Raw genomic sequence first — 14,086 nt, forward strand, 5'->3', positions numbered from 1 at the left:
TGATCCATCAAGCAGCCGTCGTGACAGGACGTTCTTCCAGGCTCTCTCACGACTCGACCCTGACATGTGGTCGAAGCTTCTTTGATATCCCAGCGGCATGCCTATTCACCCAGGAACGAAACGGCTCTACACCAACCTAGAATAAATTATTGATCTGTTGTTGTATTTCTGGATTTAATGATTAATATAAGAACTGGGGAGAGACGGCCGAGCCGTCATATCTCTTATTTTGTGATTTAGCGGGGATTTTTGAAAAACAAGGGGTAATTCGCAGCGGTGTTCAGTGAACAAATTAAACAGACTACCCAGCAGTGGCTAAAACGCGAACCGATCAAGTTTATGTATAAATTTTCTTTTTATATGTTTGTTTCCTTTTACACAATATTAAAACAACGGCTAAAAAATTTCTGAAGCAGCACCCCCACTAATTTTATCTACAAGCCGCCACTGCTCCCCAAGATTCCAAGTTCAATCATACTTTGCTCCAGACGGGTTGGTATGTATTCTATTGCTCTAATACTAATAGGTATGAAGCTGAAAGTGTATCTTGGGTGCTGGATTAATGGTCCTTAGATGTTCTCTTTCTCATGTATTTTTCTAACGACATTCGTGTCCAGAGGGCAATTGATTTATGGTCCCACACAACGATATCTGACTGGCTGTGCTTCAGCTTGGTGGCTGTTTTAATTTTTCAAGTTCTACCAATATTCCCATCGGTCTCAATAAATACATATGTATGCATATATATCATGTTAAACCGTTAATCCCTACACATTTTTTCTCTCCTGCTTTGTTTTCGTTCTCTCTCCATTTTCCCCCTCTCGATCCTTTCTGTCGAAGAGTGTAGGCTTGAAGCGTCGAAGACTTGTGTGTGTTTATATGTATGTATTTATGCCTTTATATGTGTTAAATATTTTGCAATGTTGAAACGCTCTCCATAGTTTCTGATCTTCCTAGGCTGATTAATGGGCACTAACTCCGTCTTCAAATATTGTGTATATATATTGAAGTGTTTACCTCCCCTACATGCTGTTCCTTTTTCTTTTCTTTTTTTTTTTATAGACACGTTTCATACATATTACGTGGCTAAGCATGCGCACTTGCTGTTAGCATCATGGCGAACGACAATGTAGACGAACTTTTTGAAATCCGGACTGCTTTTTATATAGGAAATTACCAACAATGTATCAACGAAGCTCACAAAATGAGGGTGTGTACTCGTAATTTTAATTTACTTTTATTAAATATAATTGATATATCTTTTGTGTTCTTATCATTTGCGTAAAGAACCACCTCAAAATATAAATTGCTTTTCATTTATATTTTGATGTTTTACTGAGTTGCAAATTGAATTTACCCCCAGGTTTTGATCCATACATCCATGTATCTCTCCGTCCATTATTCCTTGGAGGATCAAGAAGGTGGAGTCCTCGGGAAACTTTCCTATCAGAACAGCTGTCATTAGACTTTCCAGTTGTTGGTCTGCCTATTCACAGGTCTCTTGCCAGTTGACTTGGCTTCAAAAATCTTTAATACTTTTTCTCTTAGGTTGCTAATCTCTTTTTGAGAAAACCTAAATTACAAAATTTTCTCTAATATACATCACTTGCCTTAAGCAATGTTATTGACTAACCTGGTTTGTTATGAAGAAAGTTATATTTCCCTTTACGAAGTTGCAAAACAACTGAACTTTGTCTCGAAACAGAAAGGAATTATTCTACCTCGTGAATATGATTGAACAAAAAGACATTTTAGAAATGTATCTATACTTTGCTTTTTCTTCGCAAATTTCCAGTTACATTTATTTATACTGTTTCTATTGGGAAAATGACTGACGCAATTTGAACACTGGTTGTTGTAAATAAAATCCACTTCATACATGCCACTTAAATTTTTGTGGGCAAAATTATTTTCCCTTCCTTTTCTTTTTGTTTATTTATTGTTATCTTTAGTACAAATCTTTTACTTGCTTCAGTTATGGGACGACGGCCATGCTGGGGCACCTTAAAGAGTTTAGTCGAACAAATCGGTTCCAGAACTGTTTTGTCTCTTTTTTTCTCCGAACCGCTAAGTTACGGGGATACATCGGGTTTCTTTCAATTTTCGTCTACCAAATCCACTCACAAGGCTTTGGTCGACCCGAAGCTATAGTAGAAGACACCCAAGATGCTAAGTAGTGTAACTGAACCCGAAACCATGTGACTGGGAAGCAAATTTCTTACCCACAGCTACGCCTGCAGCTATAAAAAAAAGTCAACTTTCTAGGTTCCACCGAGATGCGAACTTAGGTCGCTGGATTCAAAATTCAGGCTGCTATTTTATGAATTGTAACACTTGCCTGAGAAATCTAGTACTTTTATTAATGTGCAGTAAATTCATAAATATTAATGTTGATACTTCCTTGTATTGAATGTACCGATCGTTTCCTCTGTGGGAGAGGTAAGCTCATTAATCAGAATGTTTCTCTGGTTCGTTAACTTGTTGATCAGTAAAGATGGTAGTGGTCGTGCACCATCACCGTTACCGTTTATCAACAAAATTTCAGGGTAAATACATCAATGGAACGTTCTGCACTCTGCATATAAATAATACGCGGAGGATATTTAAAAGCCAAGACTACAAGTGGCAAGGGAGATAACTCAAAATCAATCCGCTGATCAAAATGTTTTTTACAATAGACAATGCAGTTATTTACATTATTTTCATTCGACGGATATTTGTCCTCATCTTGTTTGTTGTTAACACAACGTTTCGGCTGATATACCTTCCAGCCTTCTTCAGGTGTCTTGGGGAAATTTCGAACCTGGGTTCTCATCCCTAAGGTATTTTTCGATGTTGCTGTTATTATTGTTAAGGTCACTGCTTGGAATCGAACTCGAAATTTTAGGGTTAGTAGCCCGCGCTCTTAACCCGTGGGCACATGGCGTAGTCGTAAAGAGCGCGGGCTACTAACCCTAAGATTCTGAGTTCGATTCCAAGCAGTAACCTTAACAATAATAATAATAACAGCAACATCGAAAAATGCCTTAGGAATGAGAACCAAGGTTCAAAATCTCCCCAAGACACCTGAAGAAGGCTGGAGGGTATATCAGCCGAAATGTCGTGTTAACAACAAACAAGATGAGGACAAATATCCGTCGAATGAAAATAATGTAAATAATATACATAATTCCTCATCTCTTAAATATAGAACTGCATAGACAATGCAGAGTTGTACATGAACATATATTGTACATTTGCTGTAGTAAAACTTTTTTTTAACTTTATTAGAATTTGTATCAACACGCTTTTCAATATTTTTTTGTTTTTTTAGCTAAACAACCCAGATTTGAAAACCCAACGAGATGTAATAATGTACAGGGCGTTTATTGCTCAGAGGAAATTTGGAGTTGTACTTGATGAAGTGAATTCTACTTATGGTCCTGAACTTCAAGCTGTTAGGATGTTGGCAGACTATTTAGCAAATGAAAACAAACGGTAACTCATTTGTTGATAATATTCTTCTTAAAACAGAAATGCTGAAAAGTTAACATCAAACGAAATATAGAAATAGCTTAGAAATACATATTCCATAGGAAATTTGCAATTTGACAATATTTTCAATCTTAAAGTTGATCTGAAATATTCTTTTAGAATTGAATTTTGGAAATTGCACAGTCAGCACATTTGAAAATATTGTTAGTATATTGAACACAAGAAAAGAGTTAATGATGATGATGTACCTATCATTTAATGTTAAAGCTTATCTACCTCCTTGTAATGCGTTTGACAGAGATGATGTGCTTTATAGTTTAAAGAAATAAAAGATGAATGAAAAAGATAGGCGCAAGAGTGGCTGTGCGGTAAGTAGCTTGCTTACCAACCACATGGTTCTGGGTTCAGTCCCACTGCGTGGCACCTTGGGCAAGTGTCTTCTACTATAGCCTCGGGCCGACCAAAGCCTTGTGAGTGGATTTGGTAGACGGAAACAGAAAGAAGCCGGTTGTATATATGTGTATGTATATATGTGTGTGTGTGTGTCTGTGTTTGTCCCCACCACCATCGCTTGACAACCGATGCTGGTGTGTCTATGTCCCCGTAACTTAGCGGTTTGACAAAAAGAGATCGATAGAATAAGTACTAGGCTTACAAAGAATAAGTCCTGGGGTCGATTTTCTCAACTAAAGGCGGTGCTCCAGCATGGCCGCAGTCAAATGACTGAAACAAGTAAAAGAGTAAATGTTTATTTGCAACTTTGTTAAATGTATGGCCCTGTGCCTCATGTATTGTTAGAGAATAGAGCATCCTTAGAGGGAACTGAACTTGTTCCAAAACGAAATGAAGGTCGGCATCATTTTGAGTCAGTTTCGTTCAAGGTGTTAGGAAGTGCATTCCTTCTTGTGCGCCTATTATTGAATTGGCTTCAATGTGATTATTGTGGAGGCTGACACCTCCTACATGCAGTACATGTTTTCTTTTAATAATCTTTGTCGTTCTTTTTCTTATTAACTAATGTCATCTATCATTGTCCATATTTTATAAACAAATGTTTCATTTGAGCAAATGATAATTAAATGCATTAAAGCACACGTGTTAAGTGAGGGAATTTTAAAAAATAAAAATATGTAACTAACTACATTGTTCACTAATAGCAACATTATTATTCAATGCTGTCAGAATAGGTGGGATGCTCGTATTTAATCAGGGTAAATGATGTTACTTTGTTAAGTTTCATACCAAAGTAATCAAACTTGAAAACAATATGGTTGATTTTACTTTCAGAGATGCTATTCTTCATGAGCTAGATACCAAGATGAGTGGCAACGTAGACATCAGCAACAGTACATTTTTGCTAATGGCTGCTTCTATTTATTTCAATGAATTGGTAAGCTTATTATTCACTTTTAATCTTAAATATATCATCATGATTTGCATTTTATGTCTGCTTTTTCATACAGGCATGAGTTAAGCAGTTTTCCTGAGGCAGCTCTTCTTGTTAACTTTTTTAGCTGCAGCTTATGATGTATAGGGATGCAGTGTACATAGTCTATGTGGTAAGGAGTTTGCTTCCCAACTACATGGTTCTGGATTCAGTCCCACTGTGTAGCATCTTGGGCAAGTATCTTCTACTATAACTCCAGACTGACTAGTGCACTGTGAGTAAATTTGGTTGATTGAAACTGTCATGCGTGTATCTTTGTATCTGTGAAACTAAATACCTGTTGTATATGTGTGTGTGTATACATATCTATGTAAGTGTGTCTTTGTTTGTCCCCCACCCCACTTACAACCAGTATTGATTTATGTCCCTGTAAGTTAGCAGTTTAGCCAAAAAGACTGGTTAAGTAAGTATCAGGTTTAAAAAAAAATAAGTACTGGGGTCAATTTCTGACTCAAGCACGTTCATTTGCTTCACTCAAGTCATATTATGCTAAAATATGTTCCACTCTATACCAAGTTCATTCTTTTAAGTTATTGACAATAGGAAGGTCACATATTTATAGAAATAATTGCTCTAGCACTATATGAAACAAAGAACTAATATGATTTTATATTACTATTTTTAGAATTATGATGCTGCATTGAGAGTATTGCACCAATCTGATTCCCTGGAATGGTAAGTGTCTTTGATCAACAGCATTTTTATCATTGAATCACATTTGGTTAAATTAAGAAATCAGATCACCATCCAAAGGATTGAAGATTTCTTTTACAAGAACTGCTCTATGTCTATAGCCAAAGCACTTGCTGGCAGAGTCTATTTAGGTGTAAATATGTAAAATGGCTACGTTAATTCAGTCCCCCAAGCCATTTTGATGAAAACTGGTAGCTTTCTTTTGTGTGGGTAGCAAAATAGCATTCAGCTGTAAAAATGCTAGCAGAATGAGAAGTAATTGTATGAGTGAATAGGAACTTTTTTTTTTTTTACATTATATCTTCAGCATTTCTGGGATAGAAGTTTCTTTTCATTGTTGAAACATTGATTTTATATGTCTAAAGTTTACAGACAAAGTTCATTTACTATAAATATGCTCATAAAGATATTTTTAAAGAAGACTGTTCTAATGTTTTAACTTCTACAAAAACAAAGACTTAACCTAGCATATCTAATATCTTCCATATATCTATTAATTGTAATCTAGCTCTGATGTTACATTAATAAATTTTACCATCATCATCTTTATTTATTGTCTATTTTCTTTCCTGGTGTGGGTTGAACTGTTCAACAGGACCTGGTGAACCAGAGGACTGCACTAAACTCCAGTGTCTGCTTTGACATTGTTTCTACAGCTGGATGCTCTTCTTAATACCAACCACTTTACAAAGTCTATTAGGTGCTTTTTACATGGTACTAGTGAGGTTGCCAAATAACTCACAAGTCCCCCACTCAACTGAGTCGAGTGTAGTACCAAAGGAAACTTTATGCTAGATTGTTGTTGGCACTCCGTCGCTTACAACATTGAGGGTTCCAGTTGATCTGATCAACGGAACAGCCTGCTCGTGAAATTAACGTGCAAGTGGCTGAGCACTCCACAGACACGTGTACCCTTAATGTAGTTCTCAGGGATATTCAGCGTGACACAGTGCGACAAGGCTGGCCCTTTGAATTACAGGCACAACAGAAACAGGAAGTAAGAGTGAGAGAAAGTTGTGGTGAAAGAGTACAGCAGGGTTCACCACTCCCTGCCGGAGCCTCGTGGAGCTTTAGGTGTTTTCGTTCAATAAACACTCACAACACCCGGTCTGGGAATCAAAACCGCGATACTATGACCACGAGTCCGCTGCCCTAACCACTGGGCCATTGCGCCCCCACTTTATGCTAGATAATGCAAAGCTAAAATATGATAGAGAGACAGAAACAGATGCTTTTGATTTTGAATTATAACAACCAGTCACCATTTATTACCATATTATTTCTCATACTTTTTATCTTTATCATCGTAACTTGAGAGAGACCTGTTTGTCTAGTTTTCAGACCATCTACTTAAATGTTTATTATATAAACACTATCAGAAAATATATAACTGTAACCCCTACACATGTAAGTAAAGCATCAATACACGTTTTTGTCCCAGAATGTGTAAATGGAAATTTCCTAAGTATCTATTCTCATATAATAACTATAGAGTATCAGATCATTTGTAACTGAAACTGAGCCGGTCTTCACATGATTATTTGAATTATTTCTATTTCTTTACTTTATTTGTGTATTTCTAGCATTGCTTTGTCTGTTCAGCTGTTATTGCGACTTGATAGAGTTGATCTTGCAAAGTAAGTTTTAAATTTTACCTTCAGTTTATCTAATGATATAGTGTATTTAGTATGTTTGTATATTTTGATTACTGTTTGTTGAAAATTTGACAATATGCTGTCATAGATGTTGGGTCATGCCATAAATATATTTATTTTTCAAAGTTAAGATAAACAAAGTTCTCTTTTAAATCTAAACTGCGAAATAAATGATAATCAAATGGGGCAATGTCTGGCGAATATGGTGGGGTGGGGCATCGTTTCCCATTCAAACTGCTCCAGCCTTGGGAATGTCACCTTTGCTGTATGTGACCAAGCATTATCTCGATGGAAGAACACCTTTCGTCTTCAAACCAAAGATGGTCGTTTTTCTCCTAGCACTGACTTGAATGACCAACTCCAAGCTTCTCTGCAAGTTCCACAACAGCTATGATGAGATTTTCTTCCACCAGGGTTTGCAGGATGTCCTCGTCGAGCTCTACAGATCTTCCAGGACAAGGCTCGTCTTCTAGGCTGTAGTTTCCGGCTTGGAATTTCTGGAATCAGTTGACACTGGTTTACACTTATTGTCCGATCCCCATATACTGCACTAATATTCCTTCCACTTTCCGTGGTGTTGTTGCCTTTATTGAACTCATAAAGCAAAATATGCCAAATATGCCTCTTCGTCACTTCCATCATAGCTTTGAAAAAAATAACTGTTAAAATCGAACTGCACTCTTCAAAACATGCACTAAGAATAAGACCAAGTTAAAATTACTACCTGCTTTTATAGCAAGTTGATGTAAGTAGTTTATCCCATCTCCCTCTAACTTTTAATTCATGCAATTGAAAAAACTACATTATTTATGGGATGACCCAATAATACCCAAGGAAAGTAATTCAAGTAAGTTTATAATTTGAATTAACTAGGAAGCAAACTTCTTACCTCAAAACCAAGCCTGCACCTATAATTATCCAATTTTTTTTTCTAAAAGCCTCAGAATACTGTCCTATTCCTCCTCCTCTTTCACAGACTAAGTAATAAAAGAAGAGGATTGAATGATAAGGTGTCATCTTTTCAACTGAAGAATTGTGTAATTGCCAATTTTGTAGGTGCAGCTAGTTTTGTTTCCAAGCTATTATGGAAAATTAAATATAATGAAGAAAAGAATAGTTCAGTTTCCCAATCTGGATTTGAAGTATTAGATTTCATTCTTTACATTCAATTTTACATAATTAATATACCACTATTCCATGGAACATATAATGCCACTTGTTTTTTGCATTATATTATAAATATAAAAAAATATATTAAAATTTTGCATTATATTATAAACAATCTAATTACAATGCAATAATGTGACAATTTAATGTTGTTTTGATGCAAGTGTTTTGTCACAGATTTCTAAAAAGAAAGAAAAGAGGACAAAAAAACTATACAAATTGAAAAAAAACAACCTTTTTTAAATTTAATAAATAATGAACAAATTAAGAAAGATTTTTGTCAATTACAAAGACGCATTGATAAAAATATAAATTTAGAACTGCATTTCTAGTTGAGAAACTTAAACAAATTTCGAAATCTTTAGTCTTTAGTTCTTACAATTTTCAGTCTTACTCTAACAAACATATATTTACATATCTGTAGTGTCTTTTGTCTACAAAATAATTTACAGCAAACTGAGGAAAAAATTTGTAGCATTTTCCACTTGAAGCAACTTGTATAGTTAAACATGGTGTTATGTCAGATAATATATTATTACTTATAATCCAGACACCTAAGGACTACTCTCGCCCTTTAGCATTCAGATTACTTAGTCAAATGTAATACTTATTTATTCATTGTTTTGAATGCATTATCATGTAGCTTCAAGATTTCAGTGATGTGATTATTTTTACAATGATATTGTAGGGTAGGTGTGAGAGGCCAGATCTGCTTAGTTTGAACATAAAACAGGTAGAACATTTTGACCTGAAATGGCCAGTTTAAATGCTTAATGGGCTAGAGGAGTTTTAACCTACCTATAGATTGCATTTTTTTTTTTCTTTCTTTGACAAAAATTAGAGAATTTGATCTTCATTTCAGAAAAGAGCTGAAGAAAATGCAAGACGCTGATGAAGATAGTATTTTAACCCAATTAGCATTGGCTTGGTTTAATTTAGCTGTGGTAAGTGAATTGATCAATCAAATGACTTGATTTATTTCCAAAGACTTTCATTCTGCAGTTTCAAATATTGCTATTTAAAATTCTAGTTATTTGTTTAAAAAGTTTGCCGTTCTCCATGATTTACTTAAACTCAAAGTAACTCATCAGTTTGTTGTCACTGACTACTCACTCCATCAAGTTGTCGTATAATGTCAATGGCATTAACTATCAATAAGTGATGAGTAATTGATTTCTACTTACTTATTGAATTAATATGTCAAGTGACTGAGTATACCACAGGCAAAGATACCCCTAATCTAGTTATCAGGAGAAATCAATGTGATATGGCAAGACCTTTAAATTATAGCTAGAGTCCCTCCAACAGGCTTCCATATATTTTCCATCTCAATGATTTCACTAGTGAGGCTTAAGGCCATAGCAAAAGACATTTGCCCAAGATAGCATGCTTTAGGATCAAACCCAGGACCTTGTAACTATGAAGGTAAATTCTTAACTATATACTTTCGTAAAATATTTCCATTGTCTGTTGATGCCACAAGATTTGGTTGGTTCTGAAAATGTTTTTATATATATTCTAGTTATAGATTTCTTAATACAATGTAGTCACACCTAAACTGAGAATTATTTCATTAAGGTTCACTGACCAAGATCATCATCATTTGTTTTGCTTAAAAGACACATTAGAAATCAGGCACATTCTAATTTAGAGAAACAGAGAAAGCAAAGTCTAAGGCCTGTATTATAAAAACTTACCATATACTCACCCACCAATTCTTCCCACGCCATTTCATTCTCTCAAACCAGTATCTTCAAATTTACTTGTCTTTCTTAGGGTGGTGAAAAATATCAAGATGCTTACTACATCTTCCAAGAGCAAGCAGATAAACATGCAGCTACTCCACTTTTATTGAATGGTCAAGCTGCTTGCTGCATGGCCCAGGGACATTTTGAAGACGCTGAATCACTGCTTCATGAGGCTATGGACAAAGTGAGTAATACAATAAATCTCTTTAGGAGTTCTCGTTTGTTTCAATAAAAACAAGAGGCCTTGTACATTGTCTGGTTCATGTAATTAAAAATATTTTTGAGAGATATATCATTACTGCTTATAGCAGTGTCATTACTGGGTAAACTGTGAAATTTCAATCATGATTTCTTGGTCTACTCACCGCCTATCCAGTTTGATTAAATTAATATGTAATAAATATAATGTTGACATATAAATAATATGTATAATAGCAGTAAAAATGTTCTTTATTTGTTCTTGGGAACTCATCCTTGAATTCAAAACTGTGTACATATATGACATAGATGACATCACATGATTTGTACTTTATAAATCCTATAAAGTGATCAGAATATTTATCCTCCAAATGCAATGTTAACGCTCATTCTCACTGTTCACCACTACCTTGTGTATGTATATATATACATATATATTTGTGGCACATGTAAACAAATGGCTTATTTATTCAATCAAGCTTTTGGTTAACTACTCATTGTACCAACAAATTAAGCTGTAAAAAAAATATTTGTTTTTCTGTGTGTGCTATGTGTATGAGGTGTGCATGTGTGTTACACATGTACACACACAAGCTTTTAGCTTAGTTTATTAATGAATATTATACTATAATTTATATATATTTGGTAAATATGAATTGCATCTTTCCATTTTATAGGATAGTAACAATCCAGAGACCCTGGTGAATATGATTGTCCTTTCACAACATTTGGGTAAAGCACCAGAAGTAAGTAAACATTCTTTCAGAGAAAGCAAATTGTAATAATCATTAAACTAGTCTCTAATTTTCAACCCTAACCCTAATTTGGCACATTAATTATTATTGTTTTGTCATAATTTTAGTATCTGTTTTTCACTGCTAGCATCATTTATCGAATGTTCTCTAGTTGCCTGTTTATGAAGATTTCTGTGCCCGACAGGATTCCAAATTGCTTGATGCAATGTACTACTTACTATCCAATATTAAAACTATTCCTCTAAGTGTCAAAGAAAACGTTGTTAGTACAATTCAAATCAAAGAAATTTACTAATTTTGTGGTTACTCTCGACTGGAGTTTTGAAAGATATTTTTTACTTTCTTGCAGAACTAATGTACCACTAAATTACTTGGAAAAAAGGAGAGAAATATGATGTCCATTTTCAAATATCTTGTCCTTAAAACAAAAATCAAAATTTATACATCAAAGATTATCTTATAGCATAAGTTATTGTAACCAGTTTCCAATGTACTTAAAAAATGAAAATATTTTAGTTTACTTTGCAAACCAAATCTATTATTCTAATCTAGTGAAACAATTTCTTTGCTTCCATAGAGCTAGAGGAATGTTGAGATTTCTTTTATAAACTCTTACTATATATAGAGAGAGAGAAAGAGAGCATCTTTCATTCTAGAAAGAACTATTTCAATTGTTCTTAGCTTAATGACTAATGAGTGTTTTTTCTACTGCTGCTGGTAACATATTCTTTATTCCATTTTCCTTGAGATGCGCAATTGAAGTCAAACTACCTCATAAACTATCATTCTGCAACTAAATATATTTTCATAATACTTTATAAACATATTAACACAAAAATTAAAAATAACTTATTTCTTATTAATTTAGACCAGAATGTTTTAATATGTCTACACTCATCATATATATTGTATCTATTTCAGGTCGCTAACAGATATATCTCTCAATTGAAGGACTCACATAAAAACCACCCTTTTGTTGTAGATTATTTACACAAGGTAGGTATTTTGTAAACATTATCAGCAAAATCATGTACTATAACCATGTCAGCAAAATCATGCACATCAACTCTTTGGCATTTCCTACCCAAATATTCTACCTTTTATATTCAAAATGGGCAGATCTGGTCTCTCACACTGTCCTACCATGTCATTCTAAAATTGATAACTACATCATGAAAATCTCAAGGCTGCAAGATAATGCATGATTATTCAAAACAATATGAATTAATAAGCAATTTATCTGACAATGATCTGAATGCTAAAGGCTTAAACTCTACATGGCTTCATAAATCCCAGTTAAATAGCTGTGGAACTGAACCCAAGACCATGTGGTTGAGAAACAAACTTTTTACCACGTGTGTGTGTAAGTGTATTTGTGTCTCCATTGTCTTGCCGCCGCGTGATAGTTGTAAATGTGTGTCACTGACATACAAGCAATGTCATTCATATTCTGTATGAGAACATGCTGAGGGTTGGTATTTGGCTGCAGAAAATCTGCCTTGATAAACTCTGCCTAAACCTTGGAAGCATGAAAAAGTGGGCATTAAAGTGAGGATGATGATGATGCATATACAACAGGCTTTTATAAAGTTCCCATCTACCAATTTCACTCTCAAGTCATTGGGGAGCCTGAGGCTTTAGGAAAAGACATACACCTTACCATATTCTGGGAATGAACCCAAAACCACAAAATGTTCCATTTTGTTTTCATTAACTCTGGGGTTGAATCCTCTATAAAAATGTTTATTCTTTACAGGAGAATGAATTTGACCGTCTTGTGAGAAACTATGGACCAAGTGTTACAGCCTAAATGTAAGTTGAGTTTTTCATTATCTGAGGAATATTTGGTCAAAGGTATTTTTATTGCTAGATTGTTAATTCCCAGATATGACTGCTATCTTCTGATAAAAGTTTTCTAAAATTTTACAATCCATCTACTTATTTTTCTGTAAATTTCTCTGGGATATCAACTTAAAGAGAACACCATCATTTTGCTGGAGTGGTTTCACAATGTTTTCGTATGGTCATATTAAAATTTCTGTTAACCTTTATTAAGCTAACAACACATTATTTAAACAGTCCTCAATACTTACAGGACTGTTTAAATAGTGTAACATTGTATAACAAGATTTTTTTTTTTGTCTTTGGTCAGTAAGTATTATTTCATATTTGCTATTATCTAGAAATAAAAAGAAAATGACTACTATTCCCATCAAACTTTGATTTTGTGACCTAGACACCAATATTTTGAAACTGACCTAATTTTCATTACATTTCAGACTGATTCAGTACTGCATTGCTGAGGCAGAAATATCATTATAGCAAATATTCTGCTCCATATCACAGATCTGTTTGTCATTTTGCTTGACCTTAACCACTTGGGCATGTCCCTTAGCAGCTGACATGTGCATCTCTAATCATGAGCAGGGGTAGTGGGGGAACAATAGCCATGTGTTGAAAGGGATTCTTTGGGATTTAAATAAATGTAACAAAAGCAAAGTTTGAAGGAAACATTAGCCATTTTTCATGCATTCTAGGAGTAAGCAAATAGGAAATAAGTTGCTACCCATAGACAAAAATTGTGTTACATAGTGTTATCAGTGTATTTTGTCTTTTATTAAATAAACTTTTCTTTCTCATTTTAGGTATTGAACTTACATTGATGAAATCAGAAAATACTTTACATCAGCTATTACTCTGTTTCTCTATTTCTGGACCATTATTTCTATTATATGTAACAATTGTCTTATTTTTCTGCAAAACTAGAATAAAATTATCTCAGTTATATTTTCTTTCAACTTTGCTTATCATTTATATCATCATCTCATAGTTACATGTTACACTTGTAGAATCATATTACAAATATGTGGAGTGGGGGTGAATAACTGCTCTACAGTACCCTCTATGTCACATAGTAGTGAGCTGTCTGTGGACAATAGTTTTTAGCTT

The 14,086-nt window shown here is 34.3% G+C and overlaps 1 protein-coding gene across 1 annotated transcript; it reads left to right on the forward strand.

The window, feature by feature from the left end:
- Positions 1-1,102: 1,102 nt before the first annotated feature.
- LOC106879587 (coatomer subunit epsilon) lies at positions 1,103-13,924 on the forward strand. Its single transcript, XM_014929224.3, has 11 exons — positions 1,103-1,210; positions 3,314-3,477; positions 4,762-4,864; positions 5,547-5,596; positions 7,198-7,251; positions 9,299-9,380; positions 10,213-10,368; positions 11,060-11,128; positions 12,059-12,133; positions 12,894-12,949; positions 13,783-13,924. The coding sequence occupies exons 1-10, from the start codon at positions 1,115-1,117 to the stop codon at positions 12,945-12,947; spliced, it is 903 nt and encodes a 300-aa protein (XP_014784710.1). The 5' UTR covers positions 1,103-1,114; the 3' UTR covers positions 12,948-12,949; positions 13,783-13,924.
- The last annotated feature ends 162 nt before the right edge of the window (positions 13,925-14,086 follow it).

The sequence above is a fragment of the Octopus bimaculoides genome, chromosome 15 (genome assembly GCF_046866305.1).
Source record: "Octopus bimaculoides isolate indiv1 chromosome 15, ASM4686630v1, whole genome shotgun sequence".
NCBI lineage: Eukaryota > Metazoa > Mollusca > Cephalopoda > Octopoda > Octopodidae > Octopus > Octopus bimaculoides.

Coding starts and splice junctions, on each gene's coding strand:
- LOC106879587 (XM_014929224.3), top strand. CDS start 1,115: ATGGCGAACGACAATGTAGACGAACTTTTTGAAATCCGGACTGCTTTT. Junction 1,211..3,313: donor ACGAAGCTCACAAAATGAGG/GTGTGTACTCGT, acceptor TTGTTTTTTTAG/CTAAACAACCCAGATTTGAA. Junction 12,134..12,893: donor TTGTAGATTATTTACACAAG/GTAGGTATTTTG, acceptor TATTCTTTACAG/GAGAATGAATTTGACCGTCT.